General features: G+C 45.2%; 2 protein-coding genes and 1 long non-coding RNA gene across 10 annotated transcripts in view; 1 reads left to right on the forward strand and 2 right to left on the reverse strand.

Annotated features, from left to right (window-relative positions):
- The first annotated feature begins 3881 nt into the window (after nt 1-3881).
- On the forward strand, nt 3882-24728 carry POGLUT2 (protein O-glucosyltransferase 2). The gene is made up of 10 exons (XM_081003132.1): nt 3882-4498; nt 8340-8545; nt 9764-9969; nt 11495-11572; nt 15779-15951; nt 17513-17750; nt 19525-19734; nt 20698-20787; nt 22469-22573; nt 24556-24728. Exons 1-10 carry the CDS (start codon nt 4314-4316, stop codon nt 24571-24573), a joined length of 1509 nt encoding a protein of 502 aa, XP_080859258.1. The 5' UTR covers nt 3882-4313; the 3' UTR covers nt 24574-24728.
- LOC308475963 lies at nt 11596-21620 on the reverse strand. Its single transcript, XR_013985588.1, has 3 exons — nt 21288-21620; nt 12003-12123; nt 11596-11675 (listed from the first exon to the last, which is right to left on the reverse strand). It is a non-coding gene; the product is annotated as an uncharacterized lncRNA (long non-coding RNA).
- Nucleotides 24729-26150: 1422 nt separating the features above from the next.
- Nucleotides 26151-27202, reverse strand: part of TEX30 (testis expressed 30) — a 39095-nt gene continuing 38043 nt past the window's right edge. For all 8 annotated transcript variants that reach the window (XM_081003310.1, XM_081003307.1, XM_081003313.1 and 5 more), the window contains one exon: nt 26151-26524. In XM_081003310.1, coding sequence (XP_080859436.1) covers nt 26363-26524 — 162 coding nt within the window. In that variant the 3' untranslated portion in view covers nt 26151-26362. The remainder of the gene's footprint in view (nt 26525-27202) is intronic.

The raw sequence follows: 27202 nt of genomic DNA on the forward strand, positions 1-27202 counted from the left end.
GCAGTATTTCTGGGTTAGCAGAGTATGTAACCTGCGGTACCACTGTACTCAATTCCGTACTTAAAAATGGAAAGCGTAATGCTGGTGGTCAACAAAAGAGGTTTAAAGAGACTCTCAAGGCAAATCTTGAAAAATGTAGTATAAACACTGACAACTGGGAAACACTGGCCTGCGAGCGCTCCAGTTGGAGCCTTTATCGAAGGTGTCATGGGGTTTGAAGACACTCGAACTCAGGATGCAAGGGAGAAACGTGCTAAGAGGAAGGCAACCTTGGCAAATCCACACTGTGATCAGCTCCCGCCCAGAAACCTATGTCCCCACTGTGGAAGGACATGTGGATCCAGAACTGGCCTCCACAGTCACTTACAGACTCATTGTTAAAACCGTGTTTATGGAAGACAATCTTACTTGGCTATGAATGATCACCAAAAAAGAAGAAGAAGAATTTGTTGCAGTTTTTTGTTTATTTGCACCCCTAGGTATCCGAACTTGGTGAGGCAGAGTTTTATCTCGGTGATGTTGGCGAATTCTTTTTGGACAGGCTTCCTCAACCTCAACCTCCAGATGTTTTGAGACTACAATTCCCATCATCCCTGACCACTGGTCCTGCTAGCTAGGGATCATGGGAGTTGTAGGCCAAAAACATCTGGAGGGCCAAGGTTGAGGAAGCCTGTTTTTGGATATGGGGTGTTGAAGCACATAGCCTCAGATTTTGCAAAGTTTACTTGTAGGCCCAAATGTGTTGCGAATGTGTCGACCACCAAGGAAATGTAACAAGTGCCCAAGTGACGCTGACACAAAATCCCAAGCGTACACTAAGTAAAAGAACATATGCTTTCCCATAGCACCCCCCCTCTCCCGTCCCCTCTTTTCTTCCCAACCCTACACTGCATATAACACCAATGTCTCACGACAAATGTAACTGATCTGTAGAAAACGCCAACCTGAAGAAAGAGACAATGCGTGTGCTTTTGTAAACGATGAAAATCTTTAACAATTTTTTTAAAAAATACAAAGAATACAGTGGTACCTCAGGTTACATATGCTTCAATTTACATACGCTTCAGGTTACAGACCCAGAAATAGTGCTTCAGGTTAAGAACTTTGCTTCAGGATGAGAACAGAAATCGTGCTCCGGCAGCGCGGCGGCAGCAGGAGGCCCCATTAGCTAAAGTGGTGCTTCAGGTTAAGAACAGTTTCAGGTTAAGAATGGACCTCCGGAACGAATAAAGTACTTAACCTGAGGTACCACTGTATTATTCTTTTTCTTTTTTAATTTAAACAAACAAATATCCTCACAGCTAATCATTTCATGGTTGCCAGCAATGGCATATTTCAGCCATCAAACGCCTAGGTGATTAGGTTATGGTTTTTTGAAAAAATCCTCCTGAATGTTAATAACGAGGGAAGCGTAGAATTCTAGAGTTGGAAGGGACCCCCAAGGGGCATCTAGTCCAGCCCCCAGGTACAGCTCACCAGGAACCATGGGCGTAGCCAGGGTTTTTTGTTAGGAGGGGCACAACCGAAATGATGGGTCAGTTAGTTAAGTATTTCTGTTGTTTTACTTGTTCTGGGAGGGGCAGCTGCCTCCCTTGCCTACGCTCATGACAGGAACGTAGGAAACTGCCGTATACTGAATTGGTCCATCTAGCTCACTTGACTTGCAGTTGGCTCTGCAAGATTTCCAGCAGGGTTCCCTCTCAGCCCTACCTGGAGACGCCAGGGATTCAACCTGGGGTTTTCCGCATGTTTCTTGGCATCCATCTTGTCTCGAGAGGCAATGGAGTACACCTCCAGGGGCAAAGCCAAATAGCATGTTCACAGCACTGAAGTGACCTCCCAGGGCACAAGCCTGGGATGCCCAGACAAGACCCCCTCTTGGCCTTGCTGATGCGGCTTGAAGGAAAGCACAGCAACACGCTTGGCACCAGCTTGGCTGCAGGAGTTAGCAGGAGGCGTACAAGGCACCACCCAACCATTTTAGGGACTCCACTCCAGATTTGCATACTCCTTAGCTGTTTCTTCTCCGAAAGATGTCCCACAAGGCAACAGACATAGGAGCTAACTCCTAAGGGCTGAGTTTCCTTTGGGCCCCCCAATAAAATATTGGCGGGCCCCTTCCTAAGCTGATGGGCATCCTCATTCAAATGGTGTGCATGCACTGTGTCTTGTGATTCATTATGCATGGTGGGGCTTGCCTGGGCCTCCCCAATATTTTATTCAAGTTGGCACCCCTGGCAGCAGAGGTTAAGGATCAGTTTTCCTTCTCGTAGATGGGCTACCTTCCCAGGTAGTTCATTGGCCCCTCAGTTCCCTCTACAGTATGTGCAGAAACTGCCTTCTTGTCCATTGGTTCCACTATTGGTCTCATCCGCTCCATCTGCCAGAGACTGTGTTTGCCTATCTTGCCAGGTTTGAGATCCACCTGCTACCCTCAATTACCCTTAGTTGGCCAGTCATGGCCATTTCCCAGGGTGTGGCTGCTGCTGCATCCTGACAGCTTCTAGGAGCCACAGGTGAAGGCTGAGTGCAGGGTTGGGACCTCTTGCTGCACCAATTGGAAGGTCGGCGGTTCGAATCCCTGCGACGGAGTGAGCTCCCGTTGCTCGGTCCCAGCTCCTGCCCACCTAGCAGTTTGAAAGCACGTCAAAGTGCAAGTAGATAAATAGGTACCACTCCAGCGAGAAGGTAAACGGCGTTTCCATGCTTCACCAGAAGCGGCTTAGTCATGCTGGCCACATGACCTGGAAGCTGTACGCCGGCTCCCTCGGCCAATAAAGCGAGATGAGCGCCGCAACCCCAGAGTCGGACACGACTGGACCTAATGGTCAGGGGTCCATTTACCTTTATGCAAAAGGAGAGTTTTCCACTAGAGTCCCACTAGTCCCACTTTATTATACCTTGGTCAGACCACACCTGGAGTTCTGTGTCCAGTTTTAAAAGGTTACAGTGGTACCTCGGGTTAAGTACTTAATTCGTTCCAGAGGTCCGTACTTAACCTCAAACTGTTCTTAACCTGAAGCACCACTTTAGCTAATGGGGCCTCCTGCTGCTGCTGCGCTGCCGGAGCATGATTTCTGTTCTCATCCTGAAGCAAAGTTCTTAACCTGAAGCACTATTTCTGGGTTAGTGGAGTCTGTAACCTGAAACGTATGTAACCCGAGGTACCACTGTATTGTCAAGCTGGAAGGTGTGCAGAGCAGGGAGACCAAGACGACCGAGGGTCTAGAAACCAAGCCTTATGAGGAATGGTTGAAGGAGCTGGGGATGTTTAGCCTGGAAAAGAGGAGATTGAGAGGAGGTATGATATTTTAATGGCAGTCACATGGAAGATGGAGCAAGGTTGTTTTCTCCAGCTCTGGAGGGTAGGACATATAAACCAAAGGCTTCAAGTTACAAGAAAGGAGATTCTGACTCCCTGTCAGTAGGAGTTGTTAGACAGTGGAAAGGTCTCTTTCTGGAGGTGTTCGGCTCTCCTACCCTGGATGGTTGGATGGCCGCCTGTCATGTATATTTGAGGGATAGCTCAGCTGGTTGACTGTGAGACTCTTAATCTTAGGGTCGTGGGTTCAAGCCCCATAAAATCGTAGAGTTGGAAGGGACCCTGAGGTCTAGTCCACCCCCCTGCAATGCAGGAACACGCAGCTGTCCCATACAGGGACCTCGGCACCGAGGTGTAACCAACTGAGCTATCCAGGCCGCAATAAATTACGCCGCAATAAATCTGTGAAATCTTCAAGATGCTACGATTCCTGCATCGGAGGGGGGGGGAATGGGCTGGATGACCCTCGGGGTCCCTTCCCAACTTTATCCGCGCCCTGATCTCCCCGGCTGCCCACCGCTGTTTCGCCACCTCGTCGCCCCACAACATCTCCTTGCTGGACTACATTTCCCGGCATGACTGTTGAGCGTGGGAAGCGGCTCCCGTGTGGTTTTCCCCTTCGGAAGAAGAAGTTTTCGTGGGACCGACGAGCCCGCCCGCTCCCCTTCTCTCTCCCCCCCCCCACTCCGCCCCTCTCTTTTCCCCGCGCCGGAGGAGCGCAAAGGTTCCGGGCGTTGTTAGCAGGGGCTGCCGTCGCAAGACAAAGGAACTGGCATGCGGCTGCCGTCCCGGAGCCTCTCCCCGCTCATGCATCGCCCAGACAAAGGCCGCCTCTCCCTTGCAGCTTTCGGACGAGGGCAGGAAGCGGAGGAGACACCCGATCGCACCGCGCTGCCTTCCGTCCTGCAAAAGTGCCGTCTCTAAGCGCGAGAGAGACGCTCGCCTCCCTCCCCCGCTTTGCCCTTTGCTCCTTCGACGGGAAGCTCTGTAAATGTTCCGCCTGGGGCTGACTTGCTACTGGCCTTTGGGGACGGTGATCCTGGCCCTTTGCGAGTCGGCTGCGGGGAGCCAGCTGAGCCCCGAGAAGACTGGGGCATGGGGACCCGGCCTGAGAGCAGAGGTGGTCCTCCCCGCCCGGTATTTTTACATCCAGGCTGTGGACACGGAAGGGAAAAGGTAATTCGGTGTAACGCTTTTTTTGTTTTGTTTTTAAGCGGGTGGGAATGGGGCTGGGGAGGAGTTAAGGTGGATGCGAAGCGATGCGAGAGCCTGGCTTGGCGGATCTGGAAACGGATTTGCATGCCCGTCGCAGGAATCCGGAAGAGGCGCTGCGTTTTGGAAAGAAAACCAACTTTTGCGCGTGTTTATGTGTGTGCGTGATCCGCTCTGCCCTCGGTATACAGCTCTGTGGAGAGAGGCGATTTAGCAAACTTTGATTGGTTGCCCCAGGGCACTCTTCAGTAAGGAGCTGCGAGTAAATCTGTGCTTTTGGAAACGTCCTTAGAAAACTCACACTTATCCGCTTTATGTGTATGCTTCAAAACAGTGTTAGAAACTGAGATATGAAAGCTAGGAACTCAAGGGCTCCTTAAACCGAGGTTATGGGCACAACAACGGAATGTCTTTTTTTCAATAACAAGAATACAAAGCTGAAAATGAAGAAACAGCAGCTAAAGCCTTGTGTTCATTTTTCACATGGTCTAGTCCTTCTCCTGCCCACCCTCCTAATATCTCTTCTCCAGTCTTCAGAGAGTAACTGGAAGTGGGGAAGCAGAAAAAGGTCCTCCTTTCCTTCCACTCTGCAGTTTAATCTGAAATCTTAGGCACAGTACTGCACCCAGAGCTCAGAAACTGCTCATGCTATTGAAATTCCCGGTCACAAAATGCGCCTAGAACAATGGGAGTTTTGAACGCTGCTTAAAAGTGCAGTGTGTGATGTTTGGCCCAGAAAGGTGCGCTCATTTGGGAGCAAACACAGGCGTAGTGTGGTGGGGGGTCAGGGGGGCCCAGGTGCACAGTTTTCAAGGGCGCCCCCAAGCAGAGATGCCTTTCCCACCCTGCCTGCCATCAGGGGGTCTCTGGGCCCCAGAGCCTGGCCTGGCCTTGCCTCCATGTCCCCAGCGGCAGAGTTCTGTACACCCTCCACGCGCCGGGCACCAGCAAACTCCGCAATGTTGCTGGGAGGAAAGGGGCAAATTGTGAATGCCCCAGATCAGTGGTTCTCAAAGGGTGTGGCAAGAGAGGATGGCAAGTGTGGCAGGGAGCTACAAGGACGATCAAAGAAACATTTAAATGTTTCAGTGTAGTATAGTAGTGAAATATTATTTTTTTGCAGAATGCGGATAAGATATCTTTTCAAAACGAGAGCCTCAAAGGAGACTGAAGAGAATCCTAGTTGTGTTCTCCAATGCATTTCTTATCAATAAAAAAAACCTGATGTAGTGCAAGCAAATTTTTAATCGGAAAGTGGGGCACAGAGAAAACATTTAGAGAACCACTGCCCTGTAGCTTGCTGTCCCTCAGGCTGAATACACATGCATCTAGACGTGTGATTTGGATGGGCATAATTTTGCATGTGTGTGCATTGGTTTGCATACTATAGCAAGCCAAGAGTGTTATCTGTACTCAGGCTTGTGGTTAAGCTCTTTCCTCCTTAATCATGAGCTGCAGCCAGGAAAAATCTCTGACAATAGATGGTTACGGAGGAGTGAGCTTAATATCAAGTCCCCTTTCAATGGTGCAATCTTGTCCCTGGGAGCCTGCACAGCTGCCCTGAGCCATAGTTAGGCCACATCTGCAGGCATGTAATGCGAAGCTAATGCATTTAATGCAAATTTCTACATAGAATTTCAGGAATACAGAATTTCTTCCAGTGTCTTTTTTGTTCTCTTAAAAAAAACAACTTATTTTTGTGACTTTTAAAATGCCTTTGGATCCTACATATAGGTCTGTGTTGGATTTCATATTGTCTTGGACAACCGAGGTCCTTCTTTGGGGAAAATAGTTGCAATTCCCGCCCTTTTTGGCTATGGTCCTAAACACAGTCAGACTGATTAAATTGACTTCAGCTGCTTAATGGTTTGCAGCGCTGGACCTGCTATAATTTAAATAAGGTTGTAATTTAACCAATGTAGCATTAAAAAGAAAAAAAACTTGCAAAGTCTACTGCACTTCAAGTTCATTCCAACTTTGTTCTTGAATTTGAATCCCTGATGTTTTTCCACTATATAGAAATGATTGGAAATAGAAAGAGAATGAGGCATGAATTTACGTGAGTTTGGGTGGGAAAACGTGTTATAATGGAAGCAAAGAAACTGAGCAGTTCATCAGTGGTTGAGTTTAACTCCACTGGTCTTTTCGGAGCTTCCAGACCTTCAAAAGGAAGTGTGTTTTTTCACATGGCGCAAAATGAACTTGTGGAATTCACTGCCACTAGATGTGGGGATGGGCAGTTGGTTAGATGGCTTAGTCAGAGGATTAGTCAAAGGTCTGATCAGTGGCTACTAGTCACAATGGCTACAAGCAGCCTCCAAGTTTCAGAGGCAGTAAGCTGGGGAACAACCGGAGGACAGGGCGACTGTGGACTTAACTGAGGCATTCTTGTTTGCTCCTATGAGAAAAAGGATTCTAGATTTGACCTTTGGGCTGATCCACGAAGATACAACTTATTTTTTTTCCTTCTTTATAAACGGGGGAAAATTCAGCCTGAAACTGAGCCTGAAAAAATTCAGCCTGAGACTGAAACCAAGGAACCTAAAGGTAAAGGATCCCTGGACGGTTAAGTCCAGTCAAAGGCAACTATGGGCTTGTGACGCTCATCTCGCTTTCGGGTCAAGGGAGCCGGCATTTGTCCACAGACTAAACTGCTTCTGGTGCAACAGGACATCGTGACGAGTGCCAGAGTGCATGGAAACACCATTTACCTTCCCGTTGCAGCAGTACCCATTTATCTGCTTGCGCTGCCATGCTTTCAAATTGCTAGGTTGGCAGGAGTTGGGACAGAGCAACTGGAGCTCACCCTGTCACGCAGATTTGAACCACCGACCTTCTGATCAGCAAGCCCAAGAGGCTCAGTGGTTTAGACCACAGCGCCACCCGCGTCCCTTCTGCCAAGGAACCTACAAAGCACTTAAACACATATTTCAGTTTCAGTATAATATATGACATTATAGTATCTTCATGAGCTATGCTAGTGTGGGGAGGAACCATGCAGGTATTTTAGATAGGGAGGGGTGTTAAAACACTACCTTTTCTTGCATTCACATCTGGGGGGGAAATGTTACTGAAAACATTTAGCTCAGTAGGCATGTTTGCAAGTTAGCTTATCCAGCTCTGGGTATTGGTAGAAAAGTTCTGGAAAACCTTGGTGTTCAGCAGAAGTTTAATTCCTGAGAGACAGCTCATCCGCTATTACTGATGCATGCAATATGTACCTAATGTGGGGTGACAGTGATGCTCAGCAGGCCGGGTCAGCACTTCAGATTAACTGAATAGACACAACCGACCCCAGAATACGTTGCAGTATACAGGGGGTTTCTTGGCAGATGAGCTGCTGTGGAAAGACTTCCCTAGAAATAAAAAGTACAGTGGTACCTTGGTTACATACGCTTCAGGTTACATATGCTTCAGGTTACAGACTCCGCTAACCCAGAAATAGTACCTCGGGTTAAGAACTTTGCTTCAGGATGCGAACAGAAATCATGCTCCAGTGGCGCAGCAGCAGCAGGAGGCCCCATTAGCTAAAGTGGTGCTTCAGGTTAAGAACAGTTTCAAGTTAAGAACGGACCTCTGGAACGAATTAAGGACTTAACCCGAGGTACCACTGTAAATAAATTGAAAAGCAGAGTATCAGATAATATGAAATATTTCAGCTGTCGGTGAGACCCATTCCCTTGTTGGTTTAACTTTACAATCCCCAAAGTTTATCCTTAAAATTTTCAACTCGGGTCTAGAATTCTAAGCCGAAGGGGGGAAAAAAGTTTGATTTCATCGTCACCATCTTTGTTTCCCTGCATAGGTTTACCGTCTCTCCGGGTGAAAATGCATTTCAAGTAAAGATCACGGCTCCCGAGGAGCAATTTACGCGGGTAGGAGTGCAAATATTAGACAGGAAAGATGGCTCCTTCATCGTCAGGTACAGGATGTATGCAAGCTACAAAAACCTGAGAATCGAGATTCAGGCCCAAGGCGTGCACGTTGCCAAATCTCCATATAGCCTGAAAGGTACAAAAATGGCATCTCATGTAGTAGCATTAATCCACACTGTTGAGAGACTCTTATGCGTTGTAATTGGGACTGAAGTTTCCCTTGCAAAAGTGAAACCAACTTATTGGATGTACCCACTCCTCCCAGTGGACCATTAATCCCCCTTTTTGTCTTCCACAATATGGGCAATGATCTCAATGCAAGGAAGGAGAAAAGATTTACCGGAATTGTGTGACTAATAATAATAATAATAAGTTATTATTTATACCCCACCCATCTGGCTGAGTTTCCCCAGCCACTCTGGGCGGCTCCCAATCAAGTGTTAAAAACAATACAGCATTAAATATTAAAAACTTCCCTAAACAGGGCTGCCTTCAGATGTCTTTTAAAGATAGGATAGCTGCTTATTTCCTTCACATCTGAAGGGAGGGTGTTCCACAGGGTGGGCGCCACTTCCGAGAAGGCCCTCTGTCTGGTTCCCTCTAACCTCACTTCTCGCAATGAGGGAACCGCCAGAAGGCCCTCAGTGCTGGATCTCAGTGTCCGGGCTTAACGATGGAGGTGGAGACGCTCCTTCAGGTATACAGGACTGAGGCCATTTAGGGCTTTAAAGGTCAGCACCAACACTTTGAATTGTGCTCGGAAACGTACTGGGAGCCAATGCAGATCTCTCAGGACCGGTGTTATAGGGCTACTCCCAGTCACCAGTCTAGCTGCCGCATTCTGGATTAATTGCAGTTTCCGGGTCACCTTCAAAGGTAGCCCCACGTAGAGCACATTGCAGTAGTCCAAGTGAGAGATAACTAGATTCAGAGATGCATGGACTCATCTCTGAGCATTTACTGCAGGGATATGACACCTGTAAGAGCCATAGTTCCCTCAGCCCTGTTTTACAGAATGAGCACAGGCCCTGGTGCGACTCCGGGAGGCGATATCAGCTAGGCTGTCCCACAGCTGCAAGAAGAATGCCTGTCCATTGTTCTGGGAATTGGTGGAGAAAATATAGACGTATCGTTCTGAGGGTTAAGAATAAAACCACTGTCAAATTTTGATCCAGAAAAAAAGCCTGTGCCCTCCATCATCAAAAGTCTTGAAAAATATGTGTTTTGGACAGTGCTCTAGAAAACCAGGTGTCTTACTAGATATAACGAGGTGCTTCAAATTAATTGTAACTCATCAAATGTGTACAATATGTGACTGCAAACACACACCTTAAAACAAATTTATTGCATACAGGACCCGTCTATCATGAGAACTGCGATTGCCCCCAGGAAGATGGAAATGTGTGGCTGGAAGAAATGAGCTGCCCTCCATCCATTTTGCAGATTCAAAGAGATCTGGCGCATTTCCCCACCGTCGACCCTGACAAAATTGCCAAAGAAATCCCACAGCGGTTTGGGCAGAGGCAGAGCTTGTGCCATTACACCATAAAAGACAACAAGGTACGCACTCCAGCCACGGAAGTGGCTGTTTTTGCAAATAAACGTATGATACAATCCCTGGAGATCAATGGAGGGTAGTCATTGCTCCTCTGGAGCCTGCTGTTCAGCTGACAGAAATCAGCTGATGTCCTTATGCAAGTACCTGGCATATGCATGTACCTGCCAGTCACAGTAAACCCTACTGAGGTAGATGGAGCAAGGGTCTGCCTTGTTGTAAGGCAAGCTTCCTAAATTCCTACACGTAGTGCATACATCAGTGAAACCATCCTCTGGGTACAGGGCAGCATGTTCATTCAATAAATAAAAAAATAAAATAAATCCATTTATCTGGCCATACTACTAATAGGTAAAGGTAAAGGGACCCCTGACCATTAGGTCCAGTCGTGACCGACTCTGGGGTTGCGGTGCTCATCTCGCTTTATTGGCCAAGGGAGCCGGCGTACAGCTTCCGGGTCATGTGGCCAGCATGACTAAGCTACTTCTGGCGAACAGAAAGCAGCGCACGGAAACGCCGATTACCTTCCCCCTGGAGCGGTACCTATTTATCTACTTACACTTTGATGTGCTTTCAGACTGCTAGGTTGGCAGGAGCAGGGACCGAGCAATGGGAGCTCACTCCGTTGCGGGGATTCAAACCGCCGACCTTCTGATCGGCAAGTCCTAGGCTCTGTGGTTTAACCCACAGCGCCACCCTTTTACTAATAGGTAACCTGAGGCTAAAGAGAACACAAGAACTCAGGAAGAGCCAAGGAAAAACCAAAAGAATTATTTTGCTAAATCAGACCAAGTTCCACCTAGTCTGGCATGAGAAAACCAGTTGCAAGTGTGTAGTAGTTTATGCGGGGGCAATTCCCATCCTTGCTTATATGGTCTGCAGCATCTGATATTCAGAGAGAAACTGCCTCTGAATGTGGTTACTAGCTGTTGATGGACCATGAATTTATATAATGTTTTTAAAAAATTCTTAACGGAGCAGTTCTTGCAACATCTTGTGGCAGTAAACGTTGATAATGCATTGTGAAGAAAATACCCACAAGAGATTTTTCTCCAAAGGAGGGCGATGATAATATTTCAAAGTAGATGGCGTTGGCAGGCAGGCATCTTGGGGCTGGATTTATTCCCTGAAGACTGGGTCCCTTTCTGGTGAAACGGCTGGCACTCTTGTTAGGAAGGGTTGCTCTTTCCATGACTTCCATCTAATGCTGTGTTGCAAGTCCTTACAGGGTGCTCCTAATTAGGACTTGCTAAAACTGTTACTGTTGGCCTGGCCAATTTGTTGGACATTAGCAATAGCAGCTGTAAGAGCAAGGTTGTTTGCTGTCATATATTCTGTGTTGTTGGTTCTGCAGTCTTAAAGGTACATTAGAAAATGGGGATGATCTGAAGAGTTTAAGCTTTTCCTTTCCTTTCCTTTCCTTTCCTTTCCTTTCCTTTCCTTTCCTTTCCTTTCCTTTCCTATTCTTTTCTATTCTTTTGAGAGGGGAACCTAATTCAAATATGCTCAGTCTGGTTTGTTTGTTTTTAGGTTTACATAAAGACCCACGGGGAACATGTAGGTTTCAGGATATTCATGGATGCCATCCTTCTTTCTTTGACCCGGAAAGTGAGTAGACGTCTTAAAGAACATTGTCGTTACAGATTTTAATTCTGTTTTGCTTTTAAGTCTATGTGCTGTGTCCTCTGCCATGAATATGGCACCTGAAGTGCTGTAGTAAATGGTAAAAAAAATAAAATAAACACAATAAAAGGTAAAAACGAGTTAACAATAAAAAATGGCAACCTTGAAATAAACATTAAAATAAAACGTAAAGGACCCCTGGACAGTTAAGTCCAGTGAAAAGCAACTATGGGGCTGCAGCGCTCATCTTGCTTTCAGGCCAAGTGAGCCAGTGTTTGTCCACAGACAGCTTTCTGGGTCACGTTGCCAGCATGAATAAACTGCTTCTGGTGCAACGGAACACTCTGACGGAAACCAGAGTGCATGGAAACGCTGTTTACCTTCCCACCGCAGCGGTACCTATTTATCTACTCACTCTGGTATGCTTTCGAACTGCTAGGGTGGCAGGAGCTGGGACAGAGCAACGAGGATTCGAACCGCTGACCTTCTGATCAGCAAGAGGCTCAGTGGTTTAGACCACAGCACCACCCGCATCCCTGAAAACAAATGACAGCCTCCATAAGACACAGGTGGAAAATGGTGCTGTGAGCAAAAGAAACAGAGTCACCCGCCACTAGCCAGCTGGAATGGTTATTTAGAAAAGCATAATTTTAACTAAATACTGAAAGGCCAACGAAGATGTGACTGTCTGAATTTGAGCTAACAGACAACTGGGGACAAGATTGGAGCCTGCAGTCCCCTGTAGCTTGTGTCCCGTGTGGCAAACTAGCCATTCCCAAATGCTGCTTTCAGCTAGGAGTAACATTATTGTCAAGCAGACTTTCCGATTCCCATCAGTCTGCAGCAGCCCAGGAAAGTTTTCTTAATATACAGTTTCAAATGCTGGTCTTCCTGGTGCTGGTGCTAGACAGGGTCCTTTCTAAGAGTCCTAGAAGGGAAGGCTTAAATTGGATCAGAACTGGGCGCTGGGATTAACCTTATTCTTCCTATGTCACCATCGTTTATGCTGAAAACCACACTGTCTTAAATCCTGCTCTGGAAAATCTATTGTCGAAGAGTCCCTGGAGTCGTCTCATCACTGGAATTGCAGCCTATTTGAAAGTAGTAGATGCCTGAAGGGTGTGCCGCAAGAATTGCAAAAACCAAAACCAGATGACTTAGGCAAGTTAGTTCCGTTCGTGCTATTAGGCAGAGCAAATATTCCAGGGTCCCTAATGAGTTTTCCTTACTCCAGAACAAAAAGAGAAGTTTCTATCGCTGCAGGGACAGCTTCTCTGACGGCAGCGCTGCACTGATGAGAAAATTTACAGTCAGCTCAACTGGCATACAGTCGGTGCCGAACTAGATGTGACATGAGAACTCTGTGGTCGGAGACAGTATTGTGTAATGGTTAGGGTTTTGGACTACAGTGGTACCTCGGGTTAAGAACTTAATTCGTTCTGGAGGTCCCTTCTTAACCTGAAACTGTTCTTAACCTGAGGCACCACTTTAGCTAATGGGGCCTCCCGCTGCCACCACGCCACCGCCACACAATTTCTGTTCTCATCCTGAAGCAAAGTACTTAACCCGAGGTACTATTTCTGGGTTAGCGGAGTATGTAACCTGAGGGACCACTGTACTGCTACAGAGACCAGTGTTCAAATTCCCATTCGCAGTGTATCCCCTGGCTACTTCACCTCAAATTCCTTGGGAGAAAGGCAGGAAACAATGGAATGAATGAATGAAATTAACTCCCCTTCTCCTTCTCCTCCTCCTCCTCCTCCTCCTCCTCCTCCTCCTCCTCCTCCTTTATTGAATTTATATCCTGCCCTATACTCGGAGGCCTCGGGGCGGTTCACAGAACAAAATCAAAATATAAAACCACAAAATATATAATCAAACCAAAAACAGCAACCCAATAACCCCCCCCCCAAAAGAACCACATTTTAAAAGGGCATAGGATGTCAATCAAATCCTATAAACAAAAGTTAACTGCACTGAACCTAATCTGGGTCAGAACTGAGTGGTGGGATTGACTTTCCCCCTGCTGTTTCCCCTGCTGAAAATCGCCCACTACCACCAGCGTTAGAAACTGAGTTATGAAAGCTAGGAGCTAAACAGCACCTTAAACCTAGCTTATGGGCGCAACAACAGAATGTTTAGGCACACTTTTTTTATACAAAGCTGAAATATAATGCCAGCTAAAATATTATGTTGATTTTTCACATGGTTTAGTCCGTCCCCTGCCCACCCCCTAATACTCTTAAGAGAGTCTCTTTTCCAGTCTTCAGAGAGTAGCTGGAAGTAGGGGAGGCAGAAAAAGGTCTTCCTTTCCTTCCACTCTGCAGTTTTAATCTGAAATCTTAGGTGCAGTACAGTGCCCAAAGCTCAGAAACGGCTCACACGATTGAAATTCCCAGTCGCAAAATGTGCCTAGAACAACGGGAGTTTCAAACACTTGACTACCACCACCTGCAAGTTGCTATTTACACCCGCTGGTAATATTTACAGTTGTTGATGAAAAGGGGAGGGTATAATTTTGAACATGTTAACCTGCCTTCTCCCTGCACCATGCTTCTGATCAAAACGAGACTTAGTTTTCTCTTCCTTCCCCCACACAGCTGGTTTTTTTTTATAAAAAAAAATTAAATTAAATGGCAAAAATTAAAGAACAATCTGCTCAACCTTTTCATTAGGAAAAAAGGAACGAAACCTTGGTCCAATCTGTTCTGTGTCCCATGCTTAAATGTACATTATTTTGTACTTCGTAGATCAGCTATTTTCTCTCGTTTTCTGCTTTGAGGGAACTGTTATCCTGAACTGCCTCATGGCTGCCACAGGACTCCTGAGTATTCAAGAGGATTGTAAGGGTGCCCACTCAATTCGCACTGGGTGCCAGTTAGGGCCTTTGGCCCTCACCATGTGAATTGAAACCATGACTGTAAACAACAACTCAACACCCAGATCTGTCTGCGCATTGCAGGGGGAGATTGATAGCGGAGGGCAAGCTCTCTGAGCTATCTGCCATTACTGATATTCTAACTGAAGTCCCCCTTCAAAACTTGCAAGGAAACACGGGATTCCCTAGAACCCAGTATGGATTGCACCTTCATTCGAAAGATGTCGCCACGAACATTAAGGGAAAATGTGCTTCAAGAAGTCTGTTGGAAAATATGTGAATAGATGTAGCCTGAACTTAGTTCAAGAAATAGAATGGCTTGCAATTCACATTGGGATTATAAACCAGCAGGTGGCATTGCGCTCCTAAAGATTTCGGTGTACATGTTTCCTTTTACCCTAAGAAGGCAGAAGACAAATGCAACATGTTGGCTTATCCCTGCCTTCCAAAAGCCTGTCCAGAGTTGCTTCTCAGAGAAACTCACTTATCTTGGTTGTAGTGGGTCAAGAAAATGAGCTATGAACAAACCACTCCATTTCAGGCTCCCTTTTTTAAATGTGAGGAGATGACAATAAAACTGGTCTACCTTGCAGGGTTACGATAAGTGTAATATATGTGCAGCACTTAAGCAAATGTCATATAAATACAAAGCATAATTCATAGTTTTGTGTTGTGGCGGTTTTCGAGGACAAAATAACCTTAAATTGTACCCAGAAGACTATAGAAAGTCAGTGAAGACCCTGGAGTACTGATGTAATATATACTTTTAGGACTTGCTGTCCCAGTTACTCTCCAGTCACTCATAAAGGCCTAGGCCCTATTTCAATAATCAAGTCTACAAGTCGGGAGGAATGTTAAGATAATTATAGGATAGAAAACAGAGGAAGATGGAAAGGAATTGCTGAAACAACTAGCAGAAGTGGAATACAAAAAGGGAGGTGTGAGGAGGTCGTGGAAACAAGTGAACGAAAGATAAGATAATGAAATGGTTTGATGTGTTTTAAATGGGTTTTGTTTTTGTTTTATTAGTTTTATGTGTTAGTGTTTTGTAGTGTTTTTGTATTGTATTGTATTGCATTGTCTTCTTTTTTATGTTTTTTCTTTTGTAGTGTTGTGTTTAAATTGTTGGAAAATTAATAAATATTATATTAAAAAAAAATACAAGTCAGGAGGAATGTTTGCTTTGTGTGCGTTACAAGTGAACTGTAGGGATCACAAAATTATAAATAAGAAACACATGTCAATTTTGGGGTGGTCAAAGAGTGGCCTGATGCAGTCGTAGATAGTGAATGTTTTGCTTTACTGTCTCTCAGGTAAAAATGCCAGATGTCGAGTTTTTTGTCAATTTGGGAGACTGGCCTCTGGAGAAAAAGAAATCCTCTCAGGACATCCACCCCATATTTTCCTGGTGCGGATCCAACGATTCAAAAGACATTGTGATGCCAACCTATGACCTGACAGACTCTGTTTTAGAAACAATGGGCCGGTAAGAGTTCCTACCAAGGTTCTGGAAGTTGTCCCACATCTTACAATGTTTCTTGTTGACGGTGTTCATTGGTGCTGCAGTTAGCAGTGGGTACAAGCCATTACCTTATGCATGGAAAATGGGAAGCCAGATGCAAGGGGGATACAGCATAGCTGTCAACCGTCCCTTATTTGGCGGAAAACTCCCTTATCCCAGCACCGTGTCCCACTGCTGTCCCGGATTGATGATGTCCCTTAAATTTCCCGGGTTTCATGCTCGCCCGGCTCGGGAGGGAAGCAGCTGCTCGGGGTCCACCGCTGCGAGAGAGAGCGTGCGCATGAGCTGCCGCGTCTCCGTCTCTCCCTTTTACCCCTCAGGGGTGCGTTGTGAGGAGGCAGTGGGCGGCGGGCAGGCAGGCAGCCCCTCTCTTGCGAGACTTCCGCCGCGCTGCCAGAGGAAGCCAGAGGCAGCTGAGGAGGTGGCCTGAGGGAGGAGGAAGAGGAGGGGATGGGGAGGAACGCAGAAGGGCGGCACTTCAGCGGCCACTGCGGCACCGCAACCGCCTCATACCGGGCTCGCGGGCGAGAGTCTATCTTCCTCCCTCTCTCTCGGGCGGGGAAGGGCCGATGGAACTCCTCGCACCAGGACGACGGCAGCCCCGACGTGCATAACCTAAGCAAAATCCCTTATTTTGGCTGCTGATCCCTTATTTTCAAGGCTGCTGGTCCCTTATTTTCAAATCTGTAAGTTGACAGCTATGGGATACAGACAAGAGGGGGAAAGAAGGAGATAGGCAACCCAGTCAGATGGGTGGGGTATTATTATTATTATTATTATTATTATTATTATTTATTATTACAGTGGTGCCTCGCAAGACGAAAAGAATCCGTTCCGCGAGTCTCTTCGTCTTGCGGGTTTTTTCGTCTTGCGAAGCAAGCCCATTAGCGGTTTAGCGGATTAGTGCTACAGTATTAGCGGCTTAGCGGGCTTAGCGGATCAGCTGATAAGCGGTTTAGCGGCTTGGGAAAAAGGGGGGGGAAAGGAAAAAAACCCCGCAGGAACTCGCAAGACATTTTCGTCTTGCGAAGCAAGCACATAGGAAATTCGTTTTGCGAAGCACCTCCAAAACGGAAAACCCTTTCGTCTAGCGGGTTTTCCGTCTTGCGAGGCATTCGTCTTGTGGGGCACCACTGTATTGAATAAGGCGTCCCTAGTTTCATCAGAGAAATCTTGTAGGGCATGGTTGAAAAGTCAGGAAAGTGAGAGCGCCTGGTTATGGGTGCATTTGCCTCCACCCATCCCAGTCAGGAATAGAAACACAAAGTTTCCTCACAGGTCTCTCTGAGCATACTGGTTTTCATGCTATCTTCTCACTTCTGGTGAAATGGCAAAAGGTACAAACCCCACATCCCTTACAAGAAGAGAAGACTTGGCCCTCCGGAGTCTCTCGCTGGGCCATGTCACCTGCCTTTCAGCCAGAATCGGTGGAGGTTCCTCAGGGACATATTAATACGGAGGTGCCACACGCTCCTGCCTGGAAGCTCCAACAACTGTGGACAAATATCCCATTTCCTCTCAACAGAGTCAGCCTGGACATGATGTCTGTCCAAGCAAACACCGGGCCGCCTTGGGAAGAGAAGAACGCCACGGCGATATGGCGGGGCCGAGACAGCCGCAAAGAAAGGCTTGAACTTGTGAAAATGAGTAGAAAGTACCCAGAAATCATCGATGCAGCATTTACGAACTTCTTCTTTTTCAAGCATGATGAAAATCTCTATGGCCCCATTGTGAAGCATATTTCCTTTTTCGATTTCTTCAAGGTACGATACAAAGGTGATTAGAAAAGCCTTTAGAGAGGTTTCCCCTTTTTTTAAAATTATATTGAGATGTTGACAGCTGCCCAGCTCCCAGAGATTAAAAAGCTTATCTTATAAGTTTTTGTAGCGCTATCACCCAGTTCTATGGAGGCTGTATCTTGATTATAATTTTTCAGACACCTTAAAGTGTTACTATAGCCATTGTTGCTTGGGATAAACATGTTCACTTTGTCCAAATTGCTGCGGTTCTAGATGCCTCTTAAGACAATCTGTGCAGGTGGTTCCCCCACCCCCCACCCCCACATTATTTCCCTGCATGTTTTGGTGAGGCAAAATGAGACCTTAAATTCTAATTTAAGCCAGTAAATGGAAGATGGTTTTTCTGTGACCAGAGGTATGATCCAAAACCGCCCCGAGCCTTTTATAACTGAATTTTTCAAAGGCTTGGGCTGGTTTTAACGTTATTAAAATTATCCCTCTAATGTGGAGATCATATAACAAGCAACTTCCACTTGTTGGTCCTCTGAGATGAGAGGTAACATTGGTCTTGGGCTTACAGTTTTCGTTTGCCCAATTAAATGTCGTATTTCTATGCCAGTTCTGCCAGTTCCTAGTGGTTGCCGGTGCCGATGCACAGATATTTCACGCTATTCACTTGGCTCATGTTGTAAGCTCGGTAATGTTATAACATGAAGTATTGCAAGGCGAAAGTAGTTTTCATGGTCTCCATGTGGGGCTTAAATGTCTCAAGCAGACTTCAGCGAAGCTGTGCGATGCACATTACTGCTCTAGACATGTTTCTCTGCCTGCACAGACCATAATCATCAGAAGACACACCCCATACGTACACCCCATAACATTTTGTGAATGTCCATTTACTCTATTTATTTTTCCCGATTTGAACTATAAAATGGTGATATTCTTGAGTCAAAATGAAAGTACCCCTAAACATTTTTTAATAGAAAAAAAGCACTGTATATATATTTTCAAAATAAAAACCTCAGATTGCTTTACAACTTTTGGAAAGCTTAAAAGAATGAGACTGCCTTAGTAATAATTAAGCTTTGATTAATTTTGTGAATGGTTAGTAAGATATACAGCGATGTGTGATATGTAAAATGAACCATGGAAAGAGATGAAGGGAAGACATTGGATATTTTAAAGTTCGTAAAATGTTTTATTTGACATTGTGAAACAGAAAATTTAATAATAATAAAAATTATTATAGAACTTCAAAGGAACAGGAGAATACGAAAACGAACCCAGCTAAACCTGATTAAGAGCTCACACATTATGTTTATGGGTTAAAAGCATAGCATAGTTGTGAAAGCAACAGACTCGTGAGCGGACGTGGAGCAATGGATCCAAACTACAAGAAAGAAGATTCCACCTAAACATTAGGAAGAACTTCCTGACAGTAAGAGCTGTTCGACAGTGGAATTTGCTGCCAAGGAGTGTGGTGGAGTCTCCTTCTTTGGAGGTCTTTAAGCAGAGGCTTGACAACCATATGTCAGGAGTGCTCTGATGGTGTTTCCTGCTTGGCAGGGAGTTGGACTCGATGGCCCTTGTGGTCTCTTCCAACTCTATGATTCTATGTGAGAAATCCAGTATTGGCTGGAGCTCACTATTAAGGGTATATCTGGTGGCAAACCCAGGTTTGCTGCTAAGTAAATGTATAAAAATATCCTAAATGTTCTCTGAAATCCTGTAGTGGAGAAAACCCCACAACAAATCTACAGGCCGCCTGCTTATGAATTTTGTGTTGTGTGTTTTGCAGTATAAATACCAAATTAATATCGACGGCACAGTGGCCGCGTACCGACTGCCTTATCTGCTAGCAGGAAGTAGCGTAGTGCTAAAGCAGGACTCCATCTACTACGAACATTTTTACAACGAGCTACAACCATGGAAACATTATCTTCCTTTCAAAAGCGACCTAAGCGATCTCCTGGAGAAGCTGCAGTGGGCCAAAGACCACGACGAAGAGGTGAAAATACATGGGCCCGCACAGATGTTGCAAAATTATGTTCCCACAGCTCTTAGCAGTTTCTTGTTGGGGGGGGGGGATTCCTGAATCTAAGCATGCAGTGGAAAGCTGGGTGTGGAGTTTTGGCTTGCAGTAAACTGGCAAGAAGGTCAAGGTAAAGGGACCCCTGACCATTAGGTCCAGTCGTGACCGGCTCTGGGGTTGCGGCACTCATCTCGCTTTATTGGCCGAGGGAGCCAGCATCCGGATCATGTGGCCAGCATGACTAAGCCGCTTCTGGCGAACCAGAGCAGCGCACGGAAACGCCGTTTACCTTCCCGCCAGAGCGGTACCTATTTATCTACTTGCACTTTGATGTGCTTTCGAACTGCTAGGTTGGCAGAAGCAGGGACAGAGCGACGGGAGCTCACCCCATCGCGGGGATTCGAACCGCCAACCTTCTGATCGGCAAGTCCTAGGCTCTGTGGTTTAACCCACAGTGCTTGCAGTAAATCTTAAAGAAGGTAGATTTGCAGGTAAAAAGTGGGAGGCGAGGAAAAAGCTAGTGCACAACTAGGAATGCAGTTGTTTTTCCTTCTCCCTCTCCAATTCCCCCCTTTTGGAATCAGTCCTGTTAAACTCAAATGTTCTGGCACCACATTGGGACTTTTGGTTGGTGCTAATAAAAGGTATAGATTCACAGCCCCTGTCTGGATTCATTGCACAAAATCCCTGATGGATTTATGCCCTTAAGAATCACTTCTCCCAGCTAATGGAATGTTAGTCTGTTTGAGACTTGGGGTGGGGCAGTTTGCCTATAATGGACTCATTCAATCTGATAAAGTTTGACACATGTGAAAACTGGAATTTAATTGATTTGGGTTGGGTGGGACTGAGCAAGAAGAAGGGAAATGGGCATTCTAAGAAAATTAAAGTTTTAACATGAAGATACCTTACCTCTCCCCCACCTGTTATCCCTGACAGGCAAAGAATATTGCAAAAGCGGGACAAGAATTTGCAAGAAACAACCTCATGGGAGACCATATATTTTGTTATTACTTCAAACTTTTTCAGGTCAGTTCTCTCTTCAATTACGGAAATGGAAATGTAAGAATGCCTTAAATATAAAGAACTAAAGTGACTTTCCAGTTCTGTGGAGGGACAAACACATGACTGTTCCTATATTTATTGCCATACATGAGGTAAAGGTAAAGGACCCCTGAATGGTTAAGTCCAGTCAAATTTTACTATGGGGTGCAACGCTCATCTCCGCTTTCAGGCCGAGGGAGCCAGCGTTTGTCCACAGACAGCTTTCCAGGTCATGTAGCCAGCATGACTAAACCGCTTCTAAAACGGGACACCGTGATGGAAGCCAGAGTGCATGGAAATGCCATTTACCTTCCCACTGCAGCGGTACCTATTTATCTACTTGCACTGGTGTGCTTTTGACTGCTAGGTTGGCAGCATGAGTTAAATGTTAAGGTTTGTTTAAACAAACGCTTTATTAATTTCTTTATCAGCTACATTAATATAATACAGTTACATTTCCAAGAACAATAAACATACAGTCTTACCTTGGAAGTCGAACGGAATCCGGTCCGGAAGTCGGTTCGACTTCCCAAACCTAAGTGTGGCTTCTGATTGGCTGCAGGAAGCGTCTGAAGCCATGTCGGATGTTTGGCATCCAAAAATAGGTCGCAAACTGGAACAGTCACTTCTGGGTTTGTGGTGTTCGGGAGCCAAAACGTTTGAGAACCAAGGTATGCCTGTATTACATATATATCCAAAAACGAAACTCGCTGATCAGGTAGCAAGCAGCTGGGTGAATTCACCACCACCCCAGTCCCAAAGTACAGTGGACGCTCGGGTTGCGAATGTGATCCGTGCGGGAAGCATGTTCGCAACCCACAGCGTTCACAACCCACAGCGCCACCTCTGCGCACGTGTGGGTTGGGATTTGGCACTTCTGCGCATGTGCAAAGTGCAGTTTAGTGCTTCTGCGCATGCACAAGCACTGATACCCGGAAGTACCCTGTTCCAGTACTTCCAGGTTCGGCGTGGTGCACAACCTGAAAACACACAACCCAAAACGTCTGTAACCCGAGGTATGACTGTATAGAAGCACCTTCACAATCTTTAATTCCGCCTTTGTTACATATAATCACACTGGTGCTATTGTGGTATATCAAATCTGTTATGTGTGCATTAGTCGTGGCTTCAAGCTCCACGTCGGGCAAGATTCCTGCCCAAAAGAAGACCCTCGTAGTCCCTTCTAACACAATAGTTCTCTGATTTAACATCCCTTCAAGCCGTCCATTCAAATTGATGGGCATCCTTTTAAAACATTACCCGTGGTGTTTAATAACCAAGATCTGCAAGTAAGCACCGTGTGAAAGGTATGCCCTGAAAATTAAGCTGGCATTTTGTTAAAGAAGCATCCCGACTTCCACAAATCCCATTCTAATGTGGAGGGATCTGTTCCTCAAAGCAGCAATCAGCAAAGATCAAAGAGCCCAGCTTTAGAAAGCCCCTCCCGAAACACAGCTGAAAATGTCTGTGCATTAACACGGAGGTACTGATATTTCAGCAAGTCACCAGGTGCAGCCCGTGTCAGCTTACAGTTTCTGTGATACCGAATCTCGGGTTCTTCCCCACGAGGTTTGCTGGAGCAATGGGCGATTGATTGGTTACAGCTTTCCCAACACTGAGTGCGCAAGTATAAGAGGTGCCCCCCCTTTTTTCATTTTTCAATTAGGAATATGCCAAACTACAAGTGACTGAACCAAAAGTGAGAGATGGCATGGAGAAAGTGGAACAGCCAGATGACGACCTTTTCCCCTGTAGTTGCCACCGGAAAAAGGTACAGTATGTACAAGTTAACATTTTAGGAACTCTTTGTTCAGGGGCCTGACCTACCACTTATTTAACTGGGAACATCTTATGCCTCACATGTTCGGATTCTAAGTTGGGGAAAACAGAATTTGTTATGGGTGCCAACAGAATCCCTTGCTGCTTTTCCATATACAGTGCACATTCGCAACCCGCAGCGGCACGTCTGCACACACGCAGATTGCGATTCGGCGCTTCTGCGCATGCACAAAGCATGATTTAGCTCTTCTGTGCATGTGCGACTGCCGAAACCCGGAAGTAACCTGTTCCGGTACTTTCGGATTTCAGCGGTCCGTAACCCAAAAAAAACACAACCTGAAGCGTCTGTAACCCGAGGTATGACTGTATTGAGGGAGGCAGAGATTTTCACAACTAATGCCAGTGGTTTAACAGAAAACCACTGAGGATGTTTTGGAGTGGGTTAAATCCTGCTAAGTCATGGAGGTAGCATGAGAGCAGGAGTTGCAAGTTCACAGAAGCCAGCTGTGAGTATTTCACCTAGTTTTTTGTTCCGAAGGAAATTATGTGTTTAGCCAAGGAAGTTTGGGTTTTTCTGGATGCAAAAATCATGCAGCAGATCTGCGTAATTTATCTTACAATGTGCAGTTCTCAAGTTTGCTTTTTCCTGTTTCACAGAACATACAGTCATACCTCAGGTTAAAGAAGCTTCAGGTTGAGCGTTTTCAGGTTGCATTCCGCGGCGACCCGGAAGTAACGGAACGGGTTATTTCCAGGTTTCGCCACTTGCACATGCGCAGAGACTCAAGATGATGCCATGCGCAGATGCTGCAAATCGCAACCCGCGCATGCACAGACGTGGGTTGCGTTCTGCTCAGGATGCAAACGGGGCTCCGGAATGGATCCCGTTCGCATTCAGAGGTACCACTGTACTCAAGTTTTGGCAGTCGTGGCAAGGAGAAATTTGAATCGCAAAAGCCTTGCCCAAACACGTAGAAATCTTAAGTCGGCCACCTCTCTTGGTTCTCGAGATTTCAGCAGGAATTACCCACACGCTTTCTAGCATATGTTCGCAACCATAAGAACCAGCAACTTTTTCGAAAAAGATAAAAGTAAAAAAAAAAAAGGTATTTTAAGGAAGCTGAATGAACAATGAACCCAGGACATTGTGCTTTTTCTATATGCTATAAGACATGCACGATGCAGTTCTCGCTCACACACAAAAAACGCAGGGCCTCTCTATCGCAGAGAAAATGTCTTCCTTTCAAAAGGCCATCTTACCGTTCTGTCAATGAAGTTGTGTTGCCGACGTGAGCCAGAAAGAGTTGCAATTTTTTAAAAAATGAAACAATATTGCAAGTCATCATGGGTCAAATCAATGAAGAAAGAGGGGTTTGCTGTGACTTCCTCTGAATCCATTTTGTAGTAGGAAGATGAGTATTTTGGAACTCGTGGAAAAAAATGTTTCAAAATGGGAGTTGTATTCCAAACATTCCATCCCATTCTGACATGACCAGAAAACAGAAGTCAAGATGCAGCATAGAGTGCTTATGGGTTTATTGTGAATCTGACTGTTGTTGTTATTTAAATTTACAAATATAAAGCTGAGCAGGTAGAAGGCAGGCAGTGGTAATTCTGAAATACCACCAGTCTTGCACACCAACATAAACCCTAGGGTTCCTTTCAGAGACCCCTGAAATCTAGAACATTGCTCTCACTTGCTTTTTCCAATGAAATTATAATGTGTAAATAAATCCTCTCCACACCCATCTAGGGAAGTGGGCATGATACAGCCCAGGAACTTCTAATTAAGTACAGACCATCATAGCTCATTAACCAGGGGCTTAATTTTTCACTATTATGGACAGCTCTGCAAAAATAATCTATAGAGAGAAGGAACTTTTTCTGGAACATAAGAGTCTGCTCAAAATACTATAACGTAAAGCAAAGTTGTTCAGGACTTTCAACCGTGAAATATTTTCTTCTTACTTACAGGTCAAAGAGGAACTTTAACAAGAAAACTGGTGTTTACAGTATTTGGATTTCAGTGTCTTCAGATGAGAACAAAAAAGACGAGTCCGAATGCCTTCTGTTGTGCATGCAGTATTACTACACCTTTGCTTTTATGATTTTTTATTATTTTTAAAAATAAATGCTATTTCCATAAAGTTGAGAGCATTTTTTTTGTTTTAAAAAACAGCTTTGATTTTGGGACTATATTATATACCCCTACTACAGAGGGCTTTTGCTGCAGCCTGTGGATTACTGCCGCTCACTTAAGCAGATTACACGCGACACACCAAAATAATATGTGTGAGAAGGAGAGGAAAATGTGGACTAGAAATCTACATAGCTGAAGCTAACAAGAAAAAAAATACAATTGGGAACCTTTCAAATAATTGTTAAAATAACTGGCTAGGGTGTGTTCAAGCTTCGTTAGCAGGGTTTATAATAAGCTTGTTTAATTCAGTGGTCTTTTAAAAAACTTTTGTTTATAACAGCTGTCCAAAGAGACCCCCTCTCATACGGATTTCAGACAAGGAGTTGAGCTTCTCATTGCCAAACTACACTGAAGCCCTAACTAGGAAGGATGGTTAAATAAAAATTATTCCAAGCCATTTAAGGGACCTGTGGCAAAAGCATGCTGTTTCACAGACTTGTTTTGAAACTAATAGTGTATCATTCATGTTTACCCTGTACGAAGCTGCCCCTCCAGGGATAGCGTATTGGCTCTCAGGATGCCAACTTATCTACAAAATCATTTTGAAGATGCAGAATCGCATGTTTGGGTGCTTCCTCCCGATATGCAGAAAGTTAGCACATTGGGGGAAAGCCTTTGCCCTTGTCTACCAGGTTTCCACAGGCATGTTGTAGTCACAAAGAACTGAACAAACTTCTTTCTCAAAATATGGCTCATTGGGTCTAATCCCTCACTTGTCCCCCATATAACCACCCAGACACCCTCCCTTGTGTTCTGGAATTTTCTTGAAGAGCCTATATGATGGTGCAGACTCTATGATGCAAAGTTTACTGTTTACTACTGTTTGCGGGTGGTGCTGTGGTCTAAACCACAGAGCCTAGGGCTTGCCGATCAGGTCGGTGGTTCGAATCTCCGCGATGGGGTGAGCTCCCGTTCTCGGTCCCTGCTCTTGCTAACCTACCAGTTCAAAAGCACATCAAAGTGCAAGTAGATAAATAGGTACCGCTCCAGCAGGAAGGTAAACGGCGTTTCTGTGCACTGTTCTGGTTCGCCAGAAGCAGCTGGCCACGTGACCCGGAAGCTGGACGCGGGCGCCCTCGGCCAATAAAGCGAGATGAGCACCGCAACCCCAGAGTTGTCTGCGACAGGACTTAATGGTCAGGGGTCCCTTTGCCTTTACTGTTTGCATTCCCTTTTAGTCTGCATAGTCCAGATAATGTGACACCAAACAATACCAATCTCAATGTTTTCCCACTGTAAATTCAGGTTTACCCAATGCAGATATAATCTGGTACGTTGGAGGAAACTGGTCTCCAAACTGCTCCGCTTGGCATGGTATGGCTAGGCTACCCATTTCATGCAATCCAGTAAAGAATTGTCTGGTAACATATTTGCTTTGGAAAAAATACCATGTATAAAAGTAGATGTGTGAGATACAATGCTTTTTTTAGAAAGTAAAAAACAGATTTATTTATTTCCATTATCTCTGAACATTAACTATATATACACAAAACCAAATAGAACATATTTTACACTATGATGAAGTTACAAAAACACGCAGTTGTTTTTGCCAGTGCTTTAGCACACAGCTGATTACTGTCGCTACTCAATGATTTCTTTGATCCAAGACAAAACCTGCCTGTTTATTTCCATCAAGATGTCATCTGCATTTCGTCCTCTAGCTGCCATGCTGTGGTTTGCTTTTTCAACCCAATGGATTTTCTTGGGCGCTTGCATTTTGACTGCAACGCCATCCAGCAGTTGCTATTGAAACAAATGGAAGGACAAAATAGATCAGAAAGAGGTATCTAACTCTTAAAAGAGTTCATTTCCCACAGAAGCCAGCATTACTTGGGTGCGGCAGTCAATAACTGTCAGCATGGCACAGGAATATATTTTGTCTGTGTTGACTTTGCATGGTTCTCTAAGCAGAGCATCATGTGGGATGCAAGAAAAAAATGGTGGTGTTTAATAGTGCTAGCAAGATTATTAACGAGTGCTGCCCTTAACTTCATGCACACACACTTTAGTGGGTAAGATAGATGAATTTTTTTCCAGAAAATCTGCCTTGCTCTGGGAAAATATACAAAGCTCATTGCTAACAGAAGCAGCAGTAGAAAAGATGTAAAATCATATACTACGTAAACAAAAGTTCTAAAATGAAGTATTGTTTGCTTTTGATACAAACTGGGCAATTCCAAAGGGGGAAATGTGTTTTTTTATGGGTTTGACTTATTTGTTAGTACTGACTAAGAAATAAATAACTAAGTGTGGAGAAAGGGAGAGGAGGTGAAGTTTCTGTTCACGAAACAAAGCTTCTCACCTGCCATTAATTTGAACGTGGCAACCCAGCAAGACAAACCTCCAAAAGCTCCTTTCATTACCCTGTTAGAAAACATGGGCTTATCTCATCGGTATTGCACATTTTAAGCAAGAGTGTTA

This window comes from Podarcis pityusensis, assembly GCF_964106645.2.
Source record: "Podarcis pityusensis genome assembly, chromosome: 4".
Taxonomy (NCBI): Eukaryota; Metazoa; Chordata; class Lepidosauria; order Squamata; family Lacertidae; genus Podarcis; species Podarcis pityusensis.